The sequence below is a fragment of the Dryobates pubescens genome, chromosome 12 (assembly GCF_014839835.1).
Source record: "Dryobates pubescens isolate bDryPub1 chromosome 12, bDryPub1.pri, whole genome shotgun sequence".
NCBI lineage: Eukaryota > Metazoa > Chordata > Aves > Piciformes > Picidae > Dryobates > Dryobates pubescens.
The window spans coordinates 5,515,455-5,542,208 of record NC_071623.1 but is presented as its reverse complement, the minus strand read 5'-3'; the positions used below and the strand labels follow the sequence as shown (position 1 = coordinate 5,542,208).

The window sequence follows — 26,754 nt, the reverse complement described above, 5'->3', positions numbered from 1 at the left end:
AGGGGTGACCCTTGCAGAGCAGGGTGAATGGTTGGGCTTGGTGATCCTGAGGGGCTTTGCCAACCTGATTCTGTGCTCACCCCCAGCCCTCACTGGCATGACTATAACTAATGCTCTGTGAGCTTTGAAAAGCAGCACTTCAGTTGCTAACCTGGCTGTGGTGAAGGCCGTTTGCTCACCACGATCCTTGCCATTCAGCTGCTGCTGCAGCTTTGGGGGGTGAGAGCCTGGGGAAGGTGGTGCCACGCAGTGCATCCCACTCCTCAAACAGTGCCTGTGTGTAGAAGAGCAACAGCTCCAAGCAGCTTGATTTTGTTTGTGCAAATGAGAAGCTCTTTGTGATGCAAAGCAGCATCCTGAAAAGGCAAATGTGCCGTTTTGGGGGGGTTTTCTTGGGGTTTTCTTGGGGTGTTTTTTGGTTGTAAACCTCCCCAGCTAAATGCTGCAGTACTTGCCAGCAGAGCTCGGCTTTTTCCCCCTCCCTCTTCTCTTCATCCTTCTCTTTTAGCAAGTTCTCAGGAGGCTGTGAGAAGCTCTCAGTTTTTGGAGCATGTGGCCTGGTGGGGATGACTCTGTCTGCAGATGCAGTGGGGTTGGCAGCTCTTTTTTTTCCCCCCTTCTTTCTTTCCCCCTTGTTTTTTGTTTTCCTTTTGCCTGGCTTTTCATTTCCCTCCGGATCCTCTGACCCAGCGTAACCTTTGGTCTCCCTCTGAAGGCTGGGGTGAAGGAAGCATGAGCAGGTGACTGATGATCACTGTCAATACAGCCTGCAGACAATATGGGGAATTACTTTAGCAGTCTTCCCACTCCCTCCTGCTCCCCCCTCCCCATTCCCTCTCTTTAAATCAACAAATGCAAATAGCAGCCTCCTCATTTGCTGCTATCTCCCAGAGGCTGCCCGGGCAGAGTGGGCTTTTGTTGCAGGCCTGCCTATTGAAAACAGCTGCTTGAGCCCTAGGCTGAAGGGGACAAACAATACCAAATGAGACCTGACAACCCCTTTCCCCCCTTAATGGTTAAGGCTGCTAATATTTGGTCCTCTGGCGTGCACAGGTAGGAAGATGCTGAGCTGAAGGGGACTGGATGATGTGTGTGGTTCAAGAGGGCAGCCTGAAGTGGTTGGAGCTGTTTGGGGTTGATGCTCTTTTGTCTGCTGAATGTCCTTCTGGAGGGGAGCAGGGGATAGCCCAAGTGTCCTGAAATTCATACCTGTGCTCCTGAGAACCTGTTGGCATTGCATTTAGTTGTGAGTTTGACCTTAGCTGTGCTGGAGCCAGGGCAGAGGAGGGCAAGGAAGCTGGGAAGGGCCTGGAGAATAGATCTGATGAGCTGAAGGAGCTGGGGATGGTTAGTGTGAAACAGAGGTGGCTGAGGGGAGACCTCACTGCTGTCTACAACTACCTGAAGGACCTTGTGGAGAGGTTGGTGCTGGTCTCTTCTCACAGGTCATTAGTGATAGAACAAGAGGGAATGGCCTCAAGCTGTGACTGGGTAGGGTTAGATTGGACAGTAGGAAACATCTTTCCCAGCAAGAGTGGTCAGGGACTGGAATGTGCTGCCCAGGGAGGTGGTGGAGTCACCAACCATGGATGTGTTATGAGGTGGTTTGGATGTGGTGCTTGAGGATGTGGTTTAGGGGTGACCCTTGCAGAGTAGGGTGAATGGTTGGGCTTGGTGATCCTGAGGGTCTGCTCCAAGCTGAATGTTTCTGTGATTTTTGTGATTCTGCTGTGTGAGGATGGAAATGCATTTGGTAGGTTTCAGCGTGGGCAAGAGGCACAAAGAATTGGTCAAGCCAGCATTTGTTTATCAGGCAGTGGTAGTGTAGTTAAACACAGAGTTGTGTGGCACCAGATCACTACAAACAGCTGCATTTTAGAAGGGTAATGGTATCCTGGCCTGGATCAGCAATAGTGTGGCCAGCAGGAGCAGGGAAGTCATCCTGCCCTGTGCTCAGCACTGGTTAGGCCACACCTTGGGTCCTGTGTCCAGTTCTGGGCCCCTCAGGTTAGGAAAGATGTTGAGCTGCTGGAAGGTGTCCAGAGAAGGGCAACAAAGCTGGGGAGGGGTCTGGAGCACAGCCCTGTGAGGAGAGGCTGAGGGAGCTGGGGTTGCTTAGCCTGGAGAAGAGGAGGCTCAGGGGAGACCTTCTTGCTCTCTGCAACTCCCTGAAGGGAGGTTGGAGCCAGGTGGGGGTTGGTCTCTTTTCCCAGGCAAGCACTGACAGAAGGAGAGCACACAGTCTCAAGCTGCACCAGGGGGAGGTTTGGGCTGGATATGAGGAAGAAATTCTTCCCAGCAAGAGAGATTGGCCATGGGAATGTGCTGCCCAGGGAGGTGGTGGAGTCACCATCACTGGAGGTGTTTAAAAAAGAGACTGGATGGCCATGGTTTAGTTGATCAGATGGTGTTGGGTGATAGGTTGGACTTGATGATCTCTGAGGTCTTTTCCAACCTGGGTAATTCTGTATTCTGTACTACAGGACACAAGGTGCAGTGGCAGCATCCAGTTGATACTGCTTTGCTTTCCAGGCAGGCAAAGTTTAGCCTCAGAATAGTGCAGTGCCAGCCCTGGGTTAAAATCCTGTTCATCTTACTTGTAAGATGTCATTGCATAAGAGAAGAACTTTTGGCATGCATAATAAAAGGGCAAGTGATTACCTCACAGCCAGGAAGGTCCTTTTCAGATACCTAGGGATAGGATGTCTCTATTTGATGTGTGAGGATGGCAAGCAGCCCTGATGAAGAGATTTCTTCTGACATTGGATTAGCAACCAAATCAGACAAACAGCAAGGGATGGAAATGCTCCTACAGCCTTCCAGCTGTCTCAGCAGTGCTTCTCTTTTGTAAGAAGCCTGTTTGCAGGCTGCATTTCATCTTGCTGTTGACATTTCTACTGCAAATGCTTAGAAACAGTTAAGTCCTGAAGAAAAATTCAGAGTTAAAGTAGCAGTGGGAAAGCTAAGTGCTGGGGTGTTAAGGTGAGTGGCATTTGTAGAGCTGGGCATGAAAATTGTTACACAATCTTTAAGTATGTTCTTCTCTCAAGATCTGGTTTGGTCAGAGGGCTGGAGCACCTCTGCTGTGAGGACAGGCTGAGGGAGCTGGGGGTGTTCAGCCTGGAGAGGAGAAGGCTCCAGGGGGACCTCAGAGCAGCCTGCCAGGACCTGAAGGAGCTCCAAGAAGGCTGCAGAGGGACTGTGCCCAAAGGCCTGCAGGGACGGCACCAGGGCCAAGGGTTTGAAAGGAGAGCAGAGCAGATTGCGACTGGATGTGAGGTACAAGTTCTGCCCCAGGAGGCTGCTGCAACACTGCCACAGGTTGCCCAGGGAGGGAGCTGAGGCTCCATGGCTGGAGCTGTTGAAGGTGAGGCTGGAGAAGGCTGTGAGCAAGCTGCTCTGGTGGAGGATGTCCCTGCTGGGGGCAGGGGGTTGGACTGGATGAGCTTTGGAGGTCTCTTCCAAAACAATGATTCCATGTGTCTGGGAGTTTTACTTTTGTGTTTTATTTGCTTACCAATATTCCAAATTCATAAAAGATACAGGAAACTAACTGTTAGCAGCCTGCTGTGCTCCCCTGGTCTGCTAGAGTGGTTTGGCTCAGGCACTGATGGCCAACACCAGGATGGATGCAATCCAGAGGGACCTGGAGAGGATGGAGAAGTGGGCTGAGGGTCTGTGAACAAAGACTCTTGAGTTGTTGAAAGTAGCCCAGAATAAATCAGTTAAGTGTTGGCATTCTCAAGCTTCATTACAGAAGAAGCCCAAAGGCTGCCCTGCTACAATTCCCTGCTGTTGGAGGTTTCATTTTGCTCTCAGTGCAGCCAGCTTCTGCTCATGAGCAGGTCACAGGAGTTAAATCATGAACATAGAATCACAGAATGGTTTGGGCTGGAAGGGAGCTCCAAAGGGCATCCAGCCCAACCCCCTGCACCCAGCAGGGACATCCTCCACCAGAGCAGGCTGCTCACAGCCTTCTCCAGCCTCACCTTCAACAGCTCCAGCCATGGAGCCTCAGCTCCCTCCCTGGGCAACCTGTGGCAGTGTGGCAGCAGCCTCCTGGGGCAGAACTTGTTCCTCACAGCCAATCTGCATCTGCTCTGCTCTCCTTTCAAACCCTTGCCCCTGCTGCTGTCCCTGCAGGCCTTTGGGCACAGTCCCTCTGCAGCCTTCTTGTAGACCCCTTCAGGTCCTGGCAGGCTGCTCTGAGGTCCCACTGGAGTTCTCTCTTCTGCAGGCTGAGCAACCCCATCTCCCTCAGCCTGTCCTCATACCAGAGGTTCTCCAGCCCTTGGATCACTTTTGTGTCCCTCCTCTGGACCTGCTCCATCAGGTCCATGTCCTTCCTGTGTTGAGGACTCCAGATCTGGACTCTTGAGTGCTCTAGACTTGGACTCAGCACTCCATGTGAGGTCTTACAGAGGAGGGTGAACGGCAGAATCGCCTCTCTCAGCCTCCTGGCCACATTGCTTTTGCTGCAGCCATGATACTTTGCCTGTTATCAGTGGATCACAGGATGATGTTAGTGGTTGGAAGGGACCTCTGGAGATCATTGAGTCTGTCAGTTTCTGCTCTTTAGCTGGATGAATTTTCTTCACCACTCAGAACTGGGTTTGTAGCTCCCTAGGAGCAGTTAGCATCTCTTGTAACTGGGCAGACTGCTCTGGGAGGAGAACTGATTTATTCTGGGCTGTAGAACTTGTGAAGGAGTTTTGGGGGTGGTCTTGATGAACAGCACTTCATCAAGATCTTACTGTAATTGACTGATGGGAAGCATCTGTGAGGGCAGTGCATTAATTCTTCTTCATGTTTATTGGAATGCTTTTCTCTGAGGAAAGGCCTTCTGAAAGGGTATAAAGGTGTGGAGAGGAGAAGGGATGTGGAGAGGGGAAGGAATATGAAGGTATAAAGATCTCTTTTTGCTTTTAATGAAGTAGTTTCCTGACATCCACTGCAGTTCAAAACATCCAAATCTGTTTATTTTACAATGTAAATTGTCCACTGCATTTTAATTCTATTTTTGGGTTGTTTGGGGTTTTTTTTTTGAAGCCTTTGTTAGAAAGTTTGCTTTCCAGCATTCATTTGGAGGTGGTTTGGTTTTTTTACCTCTCTTTTCCTCTCCCCCCCCCTCCACTTCTTTTTATTTGCTTTGGTGTTGGGCTGGGTTTTGTTGGGCTGGGTGTTTCTGGGTTGGGCTGGGAGGGTTTTTTATTTGGGTTGGGTTTGTTTGGGGTTTTGTTTGGGTTGGGGTTTTTTTGTTTTGTTTGGGTATTTTGTGTTTGGCTTGGGTTAGTGTGGTGGGGTGGGCTTGGCTTAGTGTGGGGGTGGTGGGGTGGGCTTGGCTTAGGGTGGGGGTGGTGGGGTTGGCTTGGCTTAGGGTGGTGGGGTGGGCTTGGCTTAGTGTGGGGGTGGTGGGGTTGGCTTGGCTTAGGGTGGTGGGGTGGGCTTGGCTTAGGGTGGGGGTGGTGGGGTTGGCTTGGCTTAGGGTGGTGGGGTGGGCTTGGCTTAGGGTGGGGGTGGTGGGGTTGGCTTAGGGTGGGGGTGGTGGGGTTGGCTTGGCTTAGGGTGGTGGGGTGGGCTTGGCTTGGCTTAGGGTGGTGGGGTTGGCTTGGTTTAGGGTGGTGGGGTGGGCTTGGCTTAGTGTGGGGGTGGTGGGGTTGGCTTGGTTTAGGGTGGTGGGGTGGGCTTGGCTTAGGGTGGGGGTGGTGGGGTTGGCTTGGTTTAGGGTGGTGGGGTGGGCTTGGCTTAGTGTGGGGGTGGTGGGGTTGGCTTAGGGTGGGGGTGGTGGGGTTGGCTTGGCTTAGGGTGGTGGGGTGGGCTTGGCTTAGGGTGGGGGTGGTGGGGTTGGCTTAGGGTGGGGGTGGTGGGGTTGGCTTGGCTTAGGGTGGTGGGGTGGGCTTGGCTTGGCTTAGGGTGGTGGGGTTGGCTTGGCTTAGGGTGGTGGGGTGGGCTTGGCTTAGTGTGGGGGTGGTGGGGTTGGCTTGGTTTAGGGTGGTGGGGTGGGCTTGGCTTAGTGTGGGGGTGGTGGGGTTGGCTTGGCTTAGGGTGGTGGGGTGGGCTTGGCTTAGTGTGGGGGTGGTGGGGTTGGCTTGGCTTAGGGTGGTGGGGTGGGCTTGGCTTAGGGTGGGGGTGGTGGGGGTGGCTTGACTTAGGGTTGGGTTGGGGCTGGGTTGGGTTGGGTGTGGGGTGGGTTTGGGGCTGGGTTGGGTTTGTTTGGTTTGGGTTTGTTTGGTTGTTGTGTTTTTCCAGTTTTTTACCCTGTTTGTTGTGGTTTTTCCTCAGTTCCCATCCCAAAGAGCAGTGCCAAAATCCAGTCCTCCCCTTCCAAAGCGAGCAGACGTTCAATGCAGTCTCCGCAGAAAGCTGCTCCAGCGCCGGCGCCACGGGGCAGGAAGGCAGGCAAGGGCAAACCCCTTGGCCAGTCTGCAGCTCCCAAGAAGGGCAGGTCTCCCAAAACTACCCCCCTGACAAAAAGCAGCTCTCACACTGAAAATCTCAAAACAAGGAAAAAAAGTTTAAAACCTGGAAAAAAGGTGAGTTCCCCTCTGCTGCTTCACCTGCTATTGCCCCATTTTCTAGTGAGATAACTCCTCTCCTTCTCCTGGTTCGTGGTGTTGTTTAGAAACAAAGGATTAGGAATTGTCAGGGCTTCCTTGCAGAATCTAGGCATGGTTAGATTGCACAGAATCACTGCATGTGAGGGGTTGGAAGGGACCTCCAGAGAGCATCACAGTATCACCAAGGTTGGAAGAGACCTCAAAGCTCATTGAGTCCAACCTGGCACCACAGACCTCGTGACCAAACCATGGCACCAAGTGCCACGTCCAGTCCCCTCTTGAACACCTCCAGGGATGGGGACTCCACCACCTCCCTGGGCAGCACATTCCAATGGCTAATTACTCTTTCTGGGAAGAACTTTTTCCTCACCTCCAGCCTAAACCTCCCCTGGCACAGCTTGAGACTGTGTCCTCTTGTTCTGGTGCTGGGTGCCTGGCAGAAGAGACCAACCCCCTCCTGGCTACAACCTCCCTTCAGGGAGTTGCAGAGAGCAAGAAGGTCTCCCCTGAGCCTCCTCTTCTGCAGGCTAAGCAACCCCAGCTCCCTCAGCCTCTCCTCACAGGGCTGTGCTCCAGACCTCTCTCAGCTGTAAGGAGCACAGAAATGTTCTTTGGAGTGCCCTAGATTTCATCCCCTTACCCCTCCAAAAAAAGTTAATTTCTTCTTTATGGGTGTTGTGAAGAAGCTCAGCACTGCTGCTCTGAGGCAGGTGAATATTTTGGTGGCTTTCTTCATTGCTTTCAATATAATGCTTAGAAAATGTGCTGCTTCTAAACCTGCCAAGAAGGAGTACTGCTAAATAGCAGTAAATAGCAGCAAAAGAAGGGTGGCCAGCAGGTTGAGAGAGGGGATCCGGCCCCTCTGCTCTGCTCTGCTGAGACCTCACCTGGAGTACTGCATCTAGCTCTGGAGACCTCAAAACAGGAAAGCCATGGAGCTGATGGAGAGGGTCCAGAGGAGGCCACGAAGATGATCAGGGGGCTGGAGATTCTCTGCCATGTGGACAGGCTGAGGGAGCTGGGGCTGTGCAGCCTGCAGAAGAGAAGGCTCCAGGGGCAGCTCAGAGCTGCCTGCCAGGAGCTGAAGGCATCCTGCAGGAAGGCTGCAGAGAGACTTTGGCTGAGGGGGGCTGGAGCCAGGCCAAGGGGGAATGGTTTGGAGCTGAGGCAGAGCAGGGGCAGAGTGAAGCTGAGGAAGAAGTTGTTGAGTGTGAGGGTGGTGAGAGTGTGGCACAGGCTGCCCAGGGAGGCTGTGGCTGCCTCCTGCCTGGGGGTGCTGAAGGCCAGGCTGGCTGAGGCCTTGAGCAGCTGAGTGGAGCTGAGAGGTGTCCCTGGGCATGGTGGGGAGCTTGGGGGAGATGAGCTCTGAGCTCCCTTCCAGCCTGAGCCATTCCATTAGCTAACTCTGTGTAACCCAGGTGATGGGAAAGGTATGGAAAGGAACATCATCCAAAATGCTTCTTCAGTGCTCTCCAAGATGTATTAGGGTCATAAATTAGTATACAAAGCTCATTCTTTTCACCCTCTTTAGACAGAGATGGCTTCCTTTTTAAGGCATTGGTCTTTCACTGCCTTATTTGAGTAGCTGTAGATACAAACTAGCAGTTCCTGGTCTTCCTTTCCTGGACTTCATCTTTTCTGTGTGAAGTATGTTTGCAACAAGGAGCTGCAGGCATTCAGTAAGATGATAACTGAGAGCAGAAAGTTTTGCCTGTTAGAAAATGCTAACCAATTGTGCCTTTGTTTGTTTGTTGTTCTGTTTTCCTCTCTTAACCAGAAAAAAATCTTGCCAGAGCAACAGACTCCTGCATCTCCTGCTCCTCATTCTTCTCCTGAGGGGGACAGTGGCACTACACAGATAGTTAAAGATGGAGTGAGTTTGCCTGGGGCAACTGCAGCAGTTATATCCACAGGTAAAAGACAAAGAACAAAACTGAATTGCATGGAAATGGCTTCAAAGCAAACTAGCAGTGTGAGGTACTTCATGCCCTGCTTTATACCTTCCATCTCCTTCTCTCTGTAGTGATTATTCAGTTAGAACTTTTCTTCTTCTCCTGTTTTTACCTGGTTCTGTCTATTTTGAAGCCTGTTCTCCTCCCAAGCTTCAAGCAAGCTGCTTGTATCACTTGATGGGAAATGTGCTCCAAACTTAGTGCTATAAATCATCATCCAGCTGCCTTATTTTGTTAAAGCTCCCTGTAGGTGTGACAGCTTTACCTTGCAGAGACAGTATTTTAATGTCTGCATTATAGCTGGGGCTTCTGACAGGTCAGGCACCAAGCTCTCTGGTCCATTTCACATGCTGGAGGGAAGGGATGACATCCAGAGGGACTTGAGCAGGCTCCAGAGGTGAGCCCAAACCAACCTCATGAAGTTCAGCAAGCACAAGGGCAAGGTTCCTGCAGCTGGGTCAAGGCAATCCCAAGCACAGAGCCAGGCTGGGTGAGCAGTGGCTGAGAGCAGCCTGGAGGAGAAGGCCTTTGGGGTGTCAGGTGGTGCCAAACTCCCCAGGAGCCAGCAGTGGTCCCTGGCAGCCCAGCAGGCAGCTGTGTGCTGAGCTGCAGCCAGAGCAGGGAGAGCAGCAGCACAGGGAGGGGATTCTGCCCCTCTGCTCTGCTCTGCTCTGCCCCCACCTGCAGCACTGCCTCCAGTTCTGGGGCCCCCAGCACAAGAGGGACTTGGAGCTGCTGGAGAAGGTCCAGAGGAGGCCATAAAGATGATCAGAGGGCTGCAGAACCTCCCCTGTGGGGACAGGCTGAGAGAGTCGGGACTGTTTAGCCTGGAGAAGGCTCTAGTGACACCTTGGAGCTGCCTTCCAGTATCTGAAGGGGGTAGAAGGAAGCCAGGAAGGGACTTTTGCCAAGGGCTGGGAGTAATAGGATGAAAGGAATGGATTGAAGCTTGAGGAGGGCAGATTGAGGCTGGAGAGTAGAAAAAACTTTGGAGTGAGGCTGGTGAGACTCTGGCACAGGTTGCCCAGGGAGGCTGTGGATGCCTGATGTTGAGTATCTGCAGGTATGAGGCCTCAACTTACCTCCCTGGGCAACCTGTGGCAGTGTGGCAGCAGCCTCCTGGGGCAGAACTTGTTCCTCACAGCCAATCTCCATCTGCTCTGCTCTCCTCTCAAACCCTTGCCCCTGCTGCTGTCCCTGCAGGCCTTTGGGCACAGTCCCTCTGCAGCCTTCTTGTAGCCCCTTCAGGTCCTGGCAGGCTGCTGTGAGGTCTGCCTGGAGCCTTCTCTTCTGCAGGCTGCACAGCCCCAGCTCCCTCAGCCTGTCCTCGTAGCAGAGGTGTTCCAAACCCCTGATTATTTTCATGGCCTCCTCTGGACCTGCTCCATCAGGTCCAGGGCTGCAGAGCTAGCCACAGTCAAAGTTAAACCTAAACAGATAGTTTGCTGTCCTACCACTGGGGACCTGGTTTAGTTCCTCCTCAGTCAACAGGGCTTTAGTTTATTTGTTTGCATGTTTTTCAGTGTGTGTTTATGTCAACAAGCATGGAAATTCTGGGCCACACCTGGAGAAGAAGAAAGTTCAGCAGCTTCCTGATCACTTTGGCCCAGGTCCTGTCAATGTGGTGCTTCAGCAGGCTGTGCAGGCCTGTGTGGATTGTGCCTATCAGTCCAAAACAGTCTTTGGGTTTCTGAAGTCTGGCCATCACGGAGGGGAAATGATAACTGGTATGTGGGGATGCTTGCTTTCTTCTGGGTCTTCACATGGGCAATGGATTTGAGTTAGGACAGAAGAACTGAAGTGTCTGCAATGAGGTTTTGTGATCATTTAAGCACAGATGTGAGTTTCTTTGGGAAGAGAGCGTTGGTGGTGTGTAGTCAGTCTCTCTGGGGAGAGGAATGTGTTGAACACTTCACAGGATCACAGATCACAGGATGCTAGGGGTTGGAAGGGACCCAAAGAGATCATCCAGTCCAACCCCCCTGCCAGAGCAGGACCATACAATCTAACTCAGGTCAGAGAGGAACACATCCAGACAGGGCTGGAAAGGCTCCAGAGAAGGAGACTCCACAACCTCTCTGGGCAGCCTGCTCCAGGGCTCTGGGAGCCTCACAGGGAAGAAGTTCCTCCTGATGTTGAGCTGGAACCTCCTGTGCTGGAGTTTATCTCCATTACCCCTTGGCTTATCCCAAGGTGCAGCTGAGCAGAGCCTGTCCCTGTCCCCTCCCTCCTGACCCCCAGCCCTCAGATATTTATAAACATTTACTAAATCCCCTCTCAGTCTTCTCTTTTCCAGCCTAAAAAGCCTCAGGTCCCTCAGCCTCTCCTCACCAGGCAGTGCTACAGTCCCCTAGTCATCCTCATAGCCCTCTGCTGGACTCTCTCTGGCAGTTCCCTGTCCCTCCTGACCTGGGGAGCCCAAAACTGAATGCAATACTCAAGATGAGGTCTTAGCAGGGCAGAGTAGAGGGGGAGGAGAACCACCCTGGATCTGCTGGACACACTCTTCTTAATATACCCCAGGAACCCACTGGCCTTCTTGGCCCCCAGGGCACATTGCTGTCCCATGGGTAACTTGTTATCCCCCAGCACTCCCAGGTCCCTCTCCACAGGGCTGCTCTCCAGAATTCAGCACCAGCAGTGTTAAGTGGCATCTGCACAGTACAGTTGGATTCCTGTACTCAACAGAGCCTCTGCAACCTCATTCAGCAGCTGCAGCCAAGTACTTGTGGAGTAAACTTAGTACAGGGGAAGTATCATCTTTAGTGATTCAAGAGTGCACCAGCAGCAGGTTTGCAGCCAGCACCAAGTGTTGATCTGCTCAAGGGTAGGAAGAAGGCTCTGCAGAGAGATCTGGGCTGGTTAAATCCATGGGCTGAGCTCAGTGCAGTGAAGGTTTAACAAGGCCAAGGGCTGGGTCCTGCACTTTGGTCACAACAACCCCAAGCAGCTACAGGTTTGGGGCAGAGTGGTTGGAAAGCAGTCTAGGGGAAAAGCATCTGGGGGTGCTGGTGGACAGCAGCTGAACAGGAACCAGCAGTGTGCACAGGTGGCCAAGAAGGCCAACAGCATCCTGGCCTGGATCAAACCAGTGTGGGCAGCAGGAGCAGGGCAGTGCTGGTGCCTCTGGACTCAGCCCTGGTCGGGCCACAGCTTGAGCACTGGCTCAATTCTAGGTGCCACAGCATAGAAAGATGTTGAGGGGCTGGAGAGTGTCCAGAGAAGAGCAACCAGGCTGGGGAGGGGTTTGGAGGGCATCATATGAGGACAGGCTGAGGGAGCAGGGGGTGTTTAGTGTGGAGAAGAGAAGGCTGAGGGCAGAGCTTATTGCTCTCTGTAGCTCCCTGAAAGGAGGCTGGAGTGAGGCTGGGGTTGGTCTCTTCTCCCAAGTAACCAGCAACAGGATGAGAGGCAATTGGGTGAAGCTGTGCCAGGGGAGGGTTAGGCTGGATGTGAAGAAAAACTTTAGTGCCAGCTGGAGCAGAGGAGGGACCATGGAAACAGAAGGGCATAACGTAAGTTTGTTTTGATCCCTTTTACCTGAGGAAGAGAAGCTTGCCAGGTGACCATAACACAGTACTCCAGGTGAGGTCTCACCAGAGCAGAGTGTCAGAATCACCCCTCTGGATCTGCTGGCAACACTGCTTTGGATGCAGCCCAGGCTGTGATTTGCCTTCTGTGCTGCAAGCTCACACTGCCTGCTCCTGTCCAGCTCCTCATCCACCAGCACCCCCAAGTCCTTTTCCTCAGGGCTGCTTTCCAACACCTCATCCCCCAGTCTGTATTGATAGCAAGGATACTCCATGTGGGTTGGAGTAGGAGGCACCCAAATGGAGGTCTGCCACCCATCCTCCCATGACTTTTTGGGTGGAAACAACAAGCAAATGAGGTCCCCAGTGGAAGGGGGGGTAGGTGGAGCGGGTTAGGAGGCACTCTGCAAGAAGAACCAAGCTGAGCCATCAGGTTTTTAACTTTATATATTAACCTACTAACCTGCTTAAGTTAAAGATGGTGGTTTGCTGTGCTTCATGGTGCCTGGGTGGTATTTGACATCCTCCTCCTCTTGTTCCCAGCTGCCTTTGATGGGGAGAAGCACTCCATCAACCTCCCTGCTGTGAACAGCGCCTCGTTTGTCCTGCGCTTCTTGGAGAAGCTCTGCCACAGCCTGCAGTGTGATAACCTCTTCAGCAGCCAACCTTTCAGCCCTTACATGGGCTGTGCACACAGTCCCACTGACTATGACAGGAGCAAACCAGGTACTGGTACACAGCTCTTCTTTGTAGATGTAATCTGCCTGTGAGCTGAGCTGCCTGAGGTGAATCCTCTTCAGAGGATCCTAGAATGGCTCAGGTTGGAAGGGAGCTCAGAGCTCATCTCCTCCAGCCTCCCTACCATGCCCAGGGACACCTCTCAGCTACACTCAGCTGCTCTAAGGCCTCATCCAGCCTGGCCTTTAACACCCCCAGGGAGGCTGTGGATGTCTATCCATAGCCTCCCTGGGCAGCCTGTGCCACACTCTCACCAGCCTCACACTGAAGAACTTCTTCCTCAGCTCCACTCTGACCCTGCTCTGCCTCAGCTCCAAACCATTCCCCCTGGGCCTGGCTCCAGACCCCCTCAGCCAAAGTCTCTCTGCAGCCTTCCTGCAGGATGCCTTCAGCTCCTGGCAGGCAGCTCTGAGGTGCCCCTGGAGCCTTCTCTTCTGCAGGCTGCACAGCCCCAGCTCCCTCAGCCTGTGCTCACAGCAGAGCTGCTCCAGCCCTTGGAGCATCTTTGTGGCCTCCTCTGGCCTCCCTCCAGCAGCTCTGTGTCCTTCTCCTGCTGGGGACACCAGATCTGGAGGCAGGATTGGAGGTGAGGTCTGAGCAGAGCAGAGCCAAGGGGCAGAATCCCCTCTCTTGCCCTCTGCCCACACTCCTCTGGCTGCAGCCCAGCACACAGCTGCCTGCTGGGTTTCATGAGGGCACTGCCAGCTCATGGTGAGCTTCCCATCAGTCTTTCCACCCAAGTCTCTTTCTTCAGTTCCTCCTGGAGTGGTTCCAGAGCAGCAGTGCTCTGACAGGATGGGGCTAGCTCATGCCACATGTGCAGAAATCATTTTGTTGAGAAGACTCCTTGGAGTCAAGCCAGGAAACATATGTCTTGTACAACTGTGATCCTGCTCGAATGACAAGCTCAGAACTACACCATTCAGTTGTTACATTGATGTTGGGACCATAAAATAAACCTATAAAATAAGCATGCTGCCTCATGGAAAGGAGCTGGCCTTGCAAGGGAGCTCAGTCAAGCCCTTCCCAGACCAGTAAAAGGTCCTTTCCTCCCTCTTTATTCACCTCAGTCAGTAGGGGGGGTAGGGAGGGCTCCAAAAATTGGACATTTCAGTCTCCAGAAGGAAAGGTTTGGCTTGCTGCTTGTGATGTATTTTCTGTGAGACCAACATCTTTGTGGGACACAGAATGCAGGGTGAGAGGAAAGCATAACCATCACAAGATATCCCATCAGGTTGCTTGGAGAGCTTGGTATTACAGTTCCCAGGGTTAGCAGGGGCCCTAGCTGAGAACACTTTGATGTCTGGTCCATGTGGTGGTGTTAGGTCATACCTGGACTGGGTGATCTCAGAGATCCATTCCAGCCTCAATGATTCTGTGACTCTGTCAGAGCAGGTTGGTGAGGTTCATATTGGCTGTGGAACTTAGAATCACAGAATTGTCAGGGCTGGAAGGGACCTCAAGGAGCAGCCAGTCCCAACCCCCCTGCCATGGCCAGGGACACCTCACACTGCAGCAGGTTGCTCACAGCCACAGCCAGCCTGGCTGCAAACACCTCCAGGCAGGAGGCTTCCACCACCTCCCTGGGCAACCTCTGCCAGGCTCTCACCACCCTCCTGGGCAACAACTTCTTCCTCACATCCAATCTCAATCTCCCCACTTCTAGTTCTGCTCCATCCCCCCCCAGTCCTATCCCTCCCTGACCCCCTCCAAAGTCCCTCCCCAGCTTTCTTGTAGGCTGCTTCCTCACAGCTGTCTGATGATGGCTGAGCCTTCTCTTCCAGGAGCTCTTTTAGGAAATCAAAGAGTCTGAGGAATGATCTTTATAAGCTGTCAGTGAAAGCCATTAGGTTTAACTCCTTGTAGAGAAGGAGCCAAGGTGGAGGTCATTTAGGTGCTGACAGCATGAGCTAAGCTGTGCTTCAGCTTTGAAAGCCTGCCTCAAAATGGCTGAGAACCTGGTGAATGGCCGATGGGTGGCTTTGCTTTTGTCCCTGGACTTTTCCCCCAGCAGCAGCTTTCTGCTAGAGTAATAGGTGGTGGCTTTCCTCTTGACAGCAAAAGAAGAAAGCCCTGAGAACAGGAGGGCCAAACGCTGCTCTCGGGACTCTCCGCCGTATCCTGCTCCTCTTTCCCCTAAGCTTCCCCGAAACGATGCTCATCCATCTGAAGGTAATTACATTGATGTCAGGCTTCTATCTGAGGGTTATTTATGGTTTCAGTGCTTCCAATCAAAAAAAAGGAATAAAGGACCAAGTTCATGGTATGTGTCTGGCTTGTCTCTAGCCTTTGACAGGTCAGGGTGGAAGTGGTGTTAATTATTGATCCCTGGCGCAGGCTTTGCGCTTAGGGAAGATCTACTGCAAGTTCCAGCAGTCCTCCTCCTGAAACCTGCTAGCCTGCATTTGTGAAAGACCTCAGGCACATAAGTGATGGATGAAGGCTCTTGCCTCATATCTGGCTATTTAGCAGAAAACCAATTGCCTTGAAATGGAAGAGGAGATAAGTTGGAAGCAACTCTTAAAGACTCTGGGCTGAGGCCGTGGAGTAAGGGTGTAGCTCAATGAGACAGTTCAGCTGAGTTTCAGGCTAGCTGCCACTTAAAGTTGTGCTGCTCCTGTTTTCCTTGCCCCTGCAGTAGGTCACAGGGTTGGAAGGGACCTCTGGAGAGATTCCAGTCCAACAACCCTGCCAGAGCAGGACCATAGAATCCAGGACAGGTTGCACAGGAACACATCCAGACAGGGCTGGAAAGGCTCCAGAGAAGGAGACTCCACAACCTCTCTGGGCAGCCTGCTCCAGGGCTCTGGGAGCCTCACAGGGAAGAAGTTCCTCCTGATGTTGAGCTGGAACCTCCTGTGCTGGAGTTTATCTCCATTACCCCTTGGCTTATCCCAAGGTGCAGCTGAGCAGAGCCTGTCCCTGTCCCCTCCCTCCTGACCCCCAGCCCTCAGATATTTATAAACATTTACTAAATCCCCTCTCAGTCTTCTCTTTTCCAGCCTAAAAAGCCTCAGGTCCCTCAGCCTCTCCTCACCAGGCAGTGCTACAGTCCCCTAGTCATCCTCATAGCCCTCTGCTGGACTCTCTCTGGCAGTTCCCTGTCCCTCCTGACCTGGGGAGCCCAAAACTGAATGCAATACTCAAGATGAGGTCTTAGCAGGGCAGAGTAGAGGGGGAGGAGAACCTCCCTGGCTCTGCTGGCCACACTCCTCCTAATGCCCCCCAGGACCCCATTGGCCTTCTTGGCCCCCAGGGCACATTGCTGTGCCATGCAGAACTTGCTGCACTCCCAGGTGCTTCTCCTTGGGGCTGCTCTCCAGCAGATCCCCTCCCAGCCTGTCCTGCTGCAGTTTGTTCTTCCTTCCCAGCTGCAGGACTCTGCACTTATCCCTGTTGGACCTCTTTAGGTTATTCTTTGTCCAGCTGGGTGGTGGAGCTGAACTAGTGAGCAAAAGCACAGAAGACATTTTGGTGAAGAGCAGTTTGCAGTTTATTTCTCTGGCTTTGATTCACCAAAGACTTGGATGAGTGCAGGGAAGGGTTGAGTCAAATGCAGCTGTGGGAGCAGCAAAGCCTCCCTGTGCCAGCTCCCTTGCAGGCTGATTTAGCTACTAATGAGCAGCAGTAACAGCACATGGCTACCTTCAATCTGCCTCAGATGGGAAGTAAAGCATCTCAGGACTTGGGGGTGCTGGTGGAGGAGAGGCTCTACATGAGCCAGCAGTGAGCACTTGCAGCCCAGAGCAGAGCCCACAAGCAGAGCCTGGGCTGCAGCAAGAGAAGTGTGGCCAGCAGGGCCAGGGAGGGCATTCTGCCCCTCTGCTCTACTCTGCTGAGACCACAGCTGGAGCTCTGGGGCCAGGTCTGGAGCCTCTGTGCCAGGAAGGATCTGGAGGTGCTGGAAGGTGTCCAGAGAAGGGCCATGAGGGTGAGCAGAGGGCTGGAGCTGCTCTGCTGTGAGGACAGACTGAGGGAGTTGGGGTTGTGCAGGCTGGAGAGGAGAAGGCTCCCAGGAGACCTTCTTGTGGCCTTCCAGGATCTGCAGGGGGCTTCAAGAAAGCTGGGGAGAAACTTTTGAAGGGGTCAGGGAGTGATAGGACTGGGGGGGATGGAGTACAACTAGAAGTGGGGAGATTGAGCTTGGATGTGAGGAAGAAGTTGTTGCCCATGAGGGTGGTGAGAGCCTGGCAGGGGTTGCCCAGGGAGGTGGTGGAAGCCTCCTGCCTGGAGGTGTTTGCAGCCAGGCTGGCTGTGGCTGTGAGCAACCTGCTGTAGTGTGAGGTGTCCCTGGCCATGGCAGGGGGCTTGGAACTGGCTGCTCCTTGAGGTCCCTTCCAGCCCTGACCATTCTGTGATTCAGTGAGAGAAACCTAGCAAAATCTGAGGTTGTTTTACTCTGCATTTGCTACTTGTTAAGCCGTGGGAACCAGCTCGTTGGTGTTGACTCATCCAATCTGCTGCATACTTGCTCTGGCTGCAAGACATTTGCACAGCATTTCCAAATGTGGTGGGGATTGGAAATGTGGTGGGGATTAGTTATCCTTTTATATTATTGGGTGGCTCAGATGATCTTTTGAGGTCCCTTCCAAGCCCTGTGATTCTCTGATCCCAGGGTCGTTATTTTGCCTGTTAACATCAGTGAGAGCAGCAGGATCCTTTCTTCTGTGCAGATTAACAGCTCCTAGGGCTACAACCAACCCAGCAAAGGACATCAAATTTAAATGTTCCACCTCATTTCAGATGGTACATCTTATTCTTTTATACATACAGAGCATGTTCACTTCTCTGTGTGTAAGAAGAGCAGCAGGAAATGCAGCTCTGCATTGATTATTGATTTCTGTCTCCTCTCAAAAGAAGTGCTGCCTTCATTTCCCAGAGATATTGGACACCAAAGTCAGATCTCTCAGAGAGGTAACTTAATCAGGGTAGAGCACTTAATTATGCTCAAATTATGGTGTTCCAGTTGGAGGGAAAGAAATGTTTGAGGAGATCTGCAGTCTCTTGTGAGAGCGCAGCCCAGCAGGCAGCTGTGTGCTGAGCTGCAGCCAGAGCAGGGAGAGCAGCAGCACAGGGAGGGGATTCTGCCCCTCTGCTCTGCTCTGCTCAGCCCCCACCTGCAGCACTGCCTCCAGTTCTGGGGCCCCCAGCACAAGAGGCACCTGGAGCTGCTGGAGAGGGTCCAAAGGAAGCCACAAAGGTGATCAGAAGGCTGCAGAACCTCCCCTGTGTGGACAGGCTGAGAGAGTTGGGGCTGTTGAGCCTGGAGAAAGCTCTGGGGAGACCTTCGAGCAGCCTTCCAGTACCTGAAGCCCCAACTCTCTCAGGCTGTCTCCATAGCAGAGGAGCTCCAGCCCTCTGATCATCCTTCTTCCAGCTTTTCCCTCAGGCTGGGTGCTGGCCTGGTGCACACAGAATACCTCTGCTTGCTAGAGAATGCAGTGGGGTTCTCACTGAAGTGGGGATTTTATCCCCCTCACATAGCATGTGTCAGTCAGACCTGAATTTGGTTGTCTGAGAGTGGAAGTTGCAGCCCTCAGGGGAGCCTGGCTCCTGTGGCACAGGGAAAGGGAACTGCTGAGCAATGCTCAGCTGGCATGGAAAGGCTCTTGGCAGGCTCTAGAGATTTGAGCAGCCTTGAGTTGTGTTCTGCACAGTAGAAATGAACTGAGAGGTGGGAAGAGCTGGAAAGTGGAATGCTGCTGTATACTCTCTTCCTCACACCTGATTTTTTTGCCCCTTTGCTCTTTTTTCATTTTTGTTTCCTTTTTTTCTCTCTCTTTTTTTTTCTTTCCTCCTCTTTTTCTTTTCTCTTTTGTATTTTGCTCAATTTTTTCTTCCTTTCCATGTCCTCTCCCTCCTCTCCCTCCTCTCCCTCCTCTCCCTCCTCTCCCTCCTCTCCCTCCTCTCCCTCCTCTCCCTCCTCTCCCTCCTCTCCCTCCTCTCCCTCCTCTCCCTCCTCTCCCTCCTCTCCCTCCTCTCCCTCCTCTCCCTCCTCTCCCTCCCTCCTTCCATTTTCCCCCCAGCTCACACTCACAGCCTTCTCTGGCTTTGCCTGCACCCTGAGCAGCCTTTAATGATGAATTTATGAGCATCTAGAGATAACTGTCCCCTTCTTTCACTGGCATCTAGCTAAAACTGTCCCCTCCTTTTGTTCCTGACATTAGTGACTCCCTCTGCTGTTAAGAACACATGAAACAGCAGCCAGCCAGCATGAGAGTCCCTTCCCTGTGGTCAGCATTCAGCAGATACAAGGGAGGTGATTTCTGGAAGACTGTCTCAAGCTTGTAGTGTAAATATTTTGCTACCAAAAATTTGCTTTCAAAGCCCAACAAGAGCCCAGAGATGACTTGAGGAGAAGGGACAGCATTTAGCAGCAGCAGTGGCCTGGCAGCAAGCCTGTTAACAAGTTTCCAATCTCTCAGTATCTTGAAGAGAAGGTAGCAAGAGCCACGAGGATGAGCAGAGGGCTGGAGCTGCTCTGCTGTGAGGACAGGCTGAGAGAGTTGGGGTTGTGCAGTCTGGAGAGGAGAAGGCTCCCAGGAGACCTTCTGGTGGCCTTCCAGGATCTGAAGGGGGCTGCAAGAAAGCTGGGGAGGGACTTTTGAGGGGGTCAGGGAGTGATAGGACTGGGGGGATGGAGCAAAGCTAGAAATTAGTAGATTGGATGTTAGGAAGAAGTTGTTGCCCATGAGGTGAGAGGCTGGCAGAGGTTGCCCAGGGAGGTGCTGGGTGCCTCCTGCCTGGAGGTGTTTGCAGCCAGGCTGGCTGTGGCTGTGAGCAACCTGCTGTAGTGTGAGGTGTCCCTGGCCATGGCAGGGGGGTTGGAACTGGCTGATCCTTGAGGTCCCTTCCAACCCTAACAACTCCATGGTTCTGTGTTGCTTTCTTTGTTATTCCTGAGATGCTGCTGCTGCTGAGGGGCTGCAGCCATGTGTAGGCTCCATGCTGTAAGAGCAGCCTGGGGTGCAGCACAGACTTTTGAGGGTGTCAGGGAGTGATAGGACTGGGGGAGGGATGGATCCAAGCTAGAGGAGGGGAGGTTTAGATTAGACATTAGGAAGAAGTTGTTGCCCATGAGGGTGGTGAGAGCCTGGCAGAGGTTGCCCAGGGAGGTGGTGGGGAAGCCTCCTGCCTGGAGGTGTTTGCAGCCAGGCTGGCAGTGGCTGTGCAGCGGTGGGATGCTTTAGCCCGCACGTGCTGGCGATAAAGCACAGCTAAACTCAGCCGGAGGAGCGACTGGGAAGCTGTATTTCACAAGCAATCATGAAATGCCATGAATATGGACAGAATATGCAGTATTTACAATATTATACAAGAATTTACGGGACAGAACACAAACACCAGTCCTCCCGAGGAGAACTCCCCCTCGGGTTCCCCCCAGACCTCTCTTCCCCTCCTTCCCTTTCCCCTAGTAGTTAAGCAGGTGAAAAAGGAGAAAGAGAGAGAAGAGGATATTAAGGGAAATTTGTTAGCTCAAAGCAGTTGTTAAGAAAGTTAGTTTCTCTTACTTTACCAGTTGTAGTCAGTTGCATGCTCTATGGCCAAGAAGCCAAGAGTCAGACAGACTGAAGCTGGAGTGAGTGAGAGAAAGAATGTTAGTGATATTTGCTATGGTACATCTCACATCTGACCAATGAAACTCGTTTAGAATTAACCTTTGTTTTCCTTTTTACACCCAAACATTCAGCTAGAGAGTTCTGCAGCTATCCTTTTCTTAAAGGCACAGCCTAACCTGTCACAGGCTGTGAGCAACCTGCTGTAGCGGGAGGTGTCCCTGGCCGTGGCAGGGGGCTTAGAACAGGATGATCCTTGAGGTCCCTTCCAACCCTGGCACTGCTGTGATTCTGAACAGCAAAGGTGTAGTTCCTGTCCCTGGGAACATCTCCCTGCTTGGTTTTTTTCCTGCAGCAGAAACATTGCCTGGGGAAGAGCACAGCACTTCCAAAGGACACCGATTTCCTGAGGACTCTCTGGACTCTGCACTCAGCTCTGCCAACCCTTCCAGCCCGACCCGCCGCAGCGCCGTGGAATTCCGCGCTGCAGGGAGCACAGCAGCCTACAGGAACTCCCTGCACTCAGGGACTGCTACCTCAAGCTCAGCCCCGCTCCTGCGCAGGCTCTCCTTGAGCTCTGCTGGCAGCAGTGGCTACTACGAAGTCAGCAGGAGTCGAATACAGAGGAGGATTGAAGGTATGCTGTGGCACTGCCACCTTCCCAACTACCTGACTGCTTTTGTTATCTCACACAACCCAACAGCTGTGAAAAAAGGAGCTCTTTGCTGTAGGAAAGCTTGTAGAGGGAGTGGGTTGTTGTGCTTGCTGACACAAGGCCTAGGGCAAGCTTCTACACCTGGGTCAGGGAAATCCCAAACACAAATCTAGGCTGGGCAAGGAGAGGCTGGAGAGCAGCCTGGAGGGGAGGGCCTTGAGGGTATCAGGTGGTGACGAACTCCCCAGGAGCCAGCAGTGGTCCCTGGCAGCCCAGCAGGCAGCTGTGTGCTGAGCTGCAGCCAGAGCAGGGAGAGCAGCAGCACAGGGAGGCGATTCTGCCCCTCTGCTCTGCTCAGCCCCCACCTGCAGCACTGCCTCCAGTTCTGGGGCCCCCAGCACAAGAGGGACCTGGAGTTACTGGAGAGGCCACCAAGATGATCAGAGGGCTGCAGAACCTCCCCTGTGGGGACAGGCTGAGAGAGTTGGGGCTGTTGAGCCTGGAGAATTCTCCAGGAAGACCTCAGAGCAGCCTCCCAGTACCTGAAGGGGGCTGCAAGAAAACTGGGAAGGGACTTTTGCCAAGGGCTGGGAGTGATAGGATGAGAGGGAATGGATTGAAGCTTGAGGAGGGCAGATTTGGACCAGAGATGAGGAAGAAATTCTTTGCAGTGAGGCTGGTGAGACTCTGGCACAGGCTGCCCAGGGAGGCTGTGGCTGCCTCCTGCCTGGGGGTGTTGAAGGCCAGGCTGGATGAGACCTTGATCAACTGGGGCTAGTGGGAGGTGTCTCTGCTCGTGGCAGGGGGTTGGAACTGGATGATCTTTAAGGTTCCTTCCAACCCAAACCATTCCATGAATGCAGTCTTTGAATCTGTAGCTGCAAGTGCAGAACTGAAGCAGGGAGGGCAGGGAATCTTGCGTGCTGCATGTTCCTCTCCCTGCTGTTCTGGAGCCTGCAGCAGGCCAGACTGGGGGGTGTGTTTTGCTGCAGCTCACTTCCTGATTGTGTTATCATCTATTACTCTGCTGCTGGAATATGTGGGATAGAGTTTCCTCCTGTCCCTCCTCTGTCTGCACAGCAGCTTAATTTGCCTTTACCACATCCCCAGTTAATGGCACCTTGGGACCCAGAGGCCGGGTAGGAGTGGAGCTGCTCCCTCCAGGCATGCCACAGTGCTGATGTTTATGCTGCTGTGTAAACATTTACAGTTGTGTGAGGTATTTAAAGGCAAATGGCAGAGTTCAGTGTTTCTTGGAGGGGAAAAAAACTGAAAGTAACTAATCCTAGCTCCATGTTCTTTAACATCTTTATTGATGATCTGGATGAGGGCATTGAGTCCATCATCAGTAAATTTGTAGATGACACCAAGCTGGGGGCAGGAGTTGATCTGGAGGGTAGAGAGGCTTTGCAGAGGGACCTCAACAGGCTGGGCAGATGGGCAGAGGCCAAGGGCAGGAGATTGAACACATCCAAGTGCCAGGTTCTGCACATTGGCCACAGCAACCCCAGGCAGTGCTACAGGCTGGGGTCAGAGTGGCTGAGAGCAGCCAGGCAGAGAGGGACCTGGGGGTACTGGTTGAGAGTAGGCTGAACATGAGCCAGCAGTGTGCCCAGGTGGCCAAGAAGGCCAATGGCATCCTGGCATGCAACAAGAATAGTGTGGCCAGCAGGAGCAGGGAAGTCATTGTGCCCTGTGCTCAGCACTGCTTAGGCCACACCTTGAGTCCTGTGTCCAGTTCTGGGCCCCTCAGTTTAGGAAGGTTGTTGACTTGCTGGAACATGTCCAGGTTACTGCTCTCTACAACTGTCTTGAAGGGAGGTTGTAGCCAGGTGGGGGTTGGTCTCTTCTTCCAGGCAAATAGCACCAGAACAAGAGGACACAGTCTCAAGCTACACCAGGGGAGGATTAGGCTGGAGGTTAGGAAGAAGTTCTACACAGAGAGAGTGCCCATTGGAATGTGCTGCCCAGGGTGGTGGTGGAGTCACCATCACTGGAGGTGTTCAGGAGGAGACTTGATAGGGTGCTTGGTTGCATGATTTAGTTGCTTAGGTGGTGTTGGATGATAGGTTGGACTCGATGATCTTGAAGGTCTCTTCCAACCTGGGTTATTCTATTCTATTATTCCATTAACATATTGCATTGAATGCCTCATGAAATCCCTCCTGTCAGCATTCAGTGGTGATGTAAAATGCAGTGTGCTGTCCCTGCCTAGTGATGCTTCTTCCTTCCACCATATGTTTTTTTCCCTGCTGCAAGCTGCTAGTTCCACGACTGGGCCAGATCTGACTTCACTGAAGAGGGAACCTTCCAGGATGCTGACTAAGGATCCTTCCACCTGGTCCATCGAGGAGGTGATGCGTTTTGTGAAAGAAGCTGACCCCCAGGCCCTGGCTCCACATGCAGAACTCTTCAGGAGACATGTATGATGCATAATCCATTCTCTGCTGGTAGATTGTGGCTTGTCTTCATCCAAATACAGCTTCTGTGTCTGTCACTCGGGAGCTGAAGGTAGAACAGACTCTGCTCCTGTGTCAGAGGGAGACTGAGAATTGGGTTTCCTCCTGAAAGTCTTCCTGCAGTTTATATTCTCTCTGTTCCTGTCTTAGAATCATAGAATGCTTGGGCTGGAAGGGACCTCCAAAGGGCATCCAGTCCAACACCCCCTGCACACAGCAGGGACCTCCTCCACTAGAGCAGGTTGCCCAGGGCCTCGTTGAGCCTCACCTTGAATATCTCCAGGGATGGAGCCTCAACCACCTCCCTGGGCAGCCTGTTGCAGTGTGGCAGCAGCCTCCTGGGGCAGAACAGCCAATCTCCATCTGCTCTGCTCTCCTTTCAAACCCTTGCCCCTGGTGCTGTCCCTGCAGGCCTTTGGGCACAGTCCCTCTGCAGCCTTCTTGTAGACCCCTTCAGCTCCTGGCAGGCAGCTCTGAGTTCCCCCTGGAGCCTTCTCTTCTGCAGGCTGAACACCCCCATCTCCCTCAGCCTGTCCTCATAGCAGAGGTGCTTCAACCCCCTGATCATCTTTGTGACTCTCCTCTGGACCCCCTCCATCAGGTCCCTGTCCTTCCTATATCAGTCATGTTATACTGAGGCAACCACCCACTGCTTGCCACCTTACCTGGAATCATGCACTACTGGAAGCATCCAACTTCTGATGGTCATCATCCCTGGTGTCTCCATCATCCCTGGTACCTCTGGAGGAGGTGGAGTTCTTTTGTAGAGTGTGGGGCATGTGGCCTACATAGATGACCTGTCTCTCATGCAGTCTGGTTTGGAGATTGATTATCCCAAAGAGGAGGTGCTGCTGTGCCTCATTAGCTTTACACTTGACCATTAAAGACTAAAAATCAATTGGAATGTTGAATTAATCTGCTTGGAAAACACTCTTGTAATTTCCTAAGGTCTAACTCTGGAGACATAAAGCCTGGCCAGTTGGGCTTGGTCTCCCCTCTTCTTCCTTAGAATTGTCAGGGTTGGAAGGAACCTCAAGGATCATCCAGTTCCAACCCCCCCCAGGGCCTGGGGATGATCCTTGAGGTCCCTTCCAACCCTGATGATTCTGTGATTCATTTGGCCTTGATCTCGCTCCTGGCAATCTTGTCTTACTCTCTTACTTACCTCTCTTACTTTGCAGATGTATGTGGTCTGGAGCCCCTTCCTCTGTGTGACTGTGTGCTGTGGTCAAGGTTCAGTGCAGGGCCTCAGTGCTTGGATCATTTCATCTCTAACTGCACCAACCTTCCTTTGCAGCTTCCTTTTCTCCCCCCCTTGTCCCATTAACTTCATTTTTCTCCTGCTAGTAGCTAATTTTGTGGCCTGTTTGGTCAATTTCTTTTTACTCTCTCTCTCTCTATATATATATATTTTTAGCACCTTCAATATTTTAATCCTGCCTTCAGGATACTAAACTAAACTTTAAACCTAAACTGCACTCATTTTCACTGGCCCTCAGGGATCAAATACAGAAATGTACAGAGTTGTAGGGATGACACATGTAAATATACAGAGTTAGAGGGATCAAATACAGGAATAGAGAGAGTTGTAGGGATCAAATGTGGAAATATACAGAGGGAGGGAGATCAAAGGTGGAAAGATTCAGAGGTAGAGGGATCAAAGGTGGAAGGATACAGAGGTAGAGGGATCAAAGGTGGAAGGATACAGAGGTGGGGGCAACAAAGGTGGAAGGATACAGAGGTGGGGGCAACAAAGGTGGAAGGATACAGAGGTGGGGGCATCAAAGGTGGAAGGATACAGAGGTGGGGGCATCAAAGGTGGAAGGATACAGAGGTGGGGGCAACAAAGGTGGAAGGATACAGAGGTGGGGGCGTCAAAGGTGGAAGGATACAGAGGTGGGGGCATCAAAGGTGGAAGGCTACAGAGGTGGGGGCATCAAAGGTGGAAGGATACAGAGGTGGGGGCATCAAAGGTGGAAGGATACAGAGGTGGGGGCATCAAAGGTGGAAGGATACAGAGGTGGGGGCATCAAAGGTGGACGGATACAGAGGTGGGGGCATCAAAGGTGGACGGATACAGAGGTGGGGGCAACAAAGGTGGAAGGATACAGAGGTGGGGGCATCAAAGGTGGAAGGATACAGAGGTGGGGGCATCAAAGGTGGAAGGATACAGAGGTGGGGGCATCAAAGGTGGAAGGATACAGAGGTGGGGGCATCAAAGGTGGACAGATACAGAGGTGGGGACGTCAAAGGTGGAAGGATACTGCTTTATATGGTGAGACACTGGAACAGGTTGCCCTGGGAGGTCATGGATGCCCTGTCCTTGGAGGAGATAGGATGGGAGGGAATGGATTGAAGCTTGAGGAGGGCAGACTGAGACTGGAGATGAGGAAGAAATTCTTTCCAGTGAGGGTGGTGAGACCCTGGAACAGGTTGTCCAAGGAGGCTCTGGATTCCTCCTCCCTAGGGAGTGTTCAAGGCAAGGTTGGATGAGGCTTTGAGTAGCCTGGGCTGGTTGGAAGGTGTCTCTCCCCATGGCAGGGGGGTTGGCACTAGGTGATCCTTGGGTTTCCTTCCAACCTAAACCATTCTGTGAAGCTATCTGTAACATAATTGGGTTTACCCCAATATAAAGAACTAGAATTGATTTTCCAGGTCTGCCCTGCAGCTTGTTAAAGCAGTTGTGTGTTGTTGTTTTGTTTGTTCTCTTCCTCCTGCAGGAGATTGATGGGAAGGCACTGCTCTTGCTGAGGAGTGACATGATCATGAAATACATGGGACTGAAGCTGGGGCCTGCCCTCAAGCTGTGCTACCACATTGAAAGACTGAAACAAGGAAAGTACTGACCAAGGGGGGAGACCACAAACAGGTGTGTGGGTACCACACTACTTAAGCTCTCAGGTTCACAGCCATTGCCTTTGTCTGAAAGTATTTTGCTGATCTAAATCATCTTTATTTTTTTGAAAGTGCTCTCAACATGTAAAAAGATAAAGATTTGGTTTTTGAGGGGGGGAGGGGGGAAGGGAAAGAAATCTGTGTTAGATTCTGCTGGTTTGCAAACATTCTCAGCCAGGTGTGCACTGAAGGGCAGTTCATCACCCTGGGGCTGGAGGAACCACCTGGAGGTTGGGTACCAAAGCTCTCTGAATCCTGAGAAGTGTGCTGCTGGTACAGGCTTCAGGCAAGGTGCTCCTGTTCAGAACCAAAACAGCTGAATCCCAAAGGAAAAACAAAGACTCCAACAAACCAGCATCAGGTGTTAATAATGAATTGGGTTTTCTGGGGGGTGGGTGGGGGTGGAGTGTGG

The 26,754-nt window shown here is 52.4% G+C and overlaps 1 protein-coding gene across 4 annotated transcripts in view; it reads left to right on the top strand.

The window, feature by feature from the left end:
* SCML2 (Scm polycomb group protein like 2) overlaps positions 1-26,449 on the top strand; it is a 78,904-nt gene extending 52,455 nt beyond the window's left edge. For 3 of the 4 annotated variants that reach the window (XM_054166035.1, XM_054166032.1, XM_054166033.1), the window contains 8 exons: positions 6,283-6,533; positions 8,335-8,470; positions 10,033-10,236; positions 12,583-12,765; positions 14,836-14,949; positions 20,689-20,970; positions 23,248-23,411; positions 26,168-26,449. In XM_054166035.1, coding sequence (XP_054022010.1) covers positions 6,283-6,533; positions 8,335-8,470; positions 10,033-10,236; positions 12,583-12,765; positions 14,836-14,949; positions 20,689-20,970; positions 23,248-23,411; positions 26,168-26,293 — 1,460 coding nt within the window. In that variant the 3' untranslated portion in view covers positions 26,294-26,449. The remainder of the gene's footprint in view (positions 1-6,282; positions 6,534-8,334; positions 8,471-10,032; positions 10,237-12,582; positions 12,766-14,835; positions 14,950-20,688; positions 20,971-23,247; positions 23,412-26,167) is intronic. The other variant, XM_054166034.1, reaches the window with a different exon arrangement.
* The last annotated feature ends 305 nt before the right edge of the window (positions 26,450-26,754 follow it).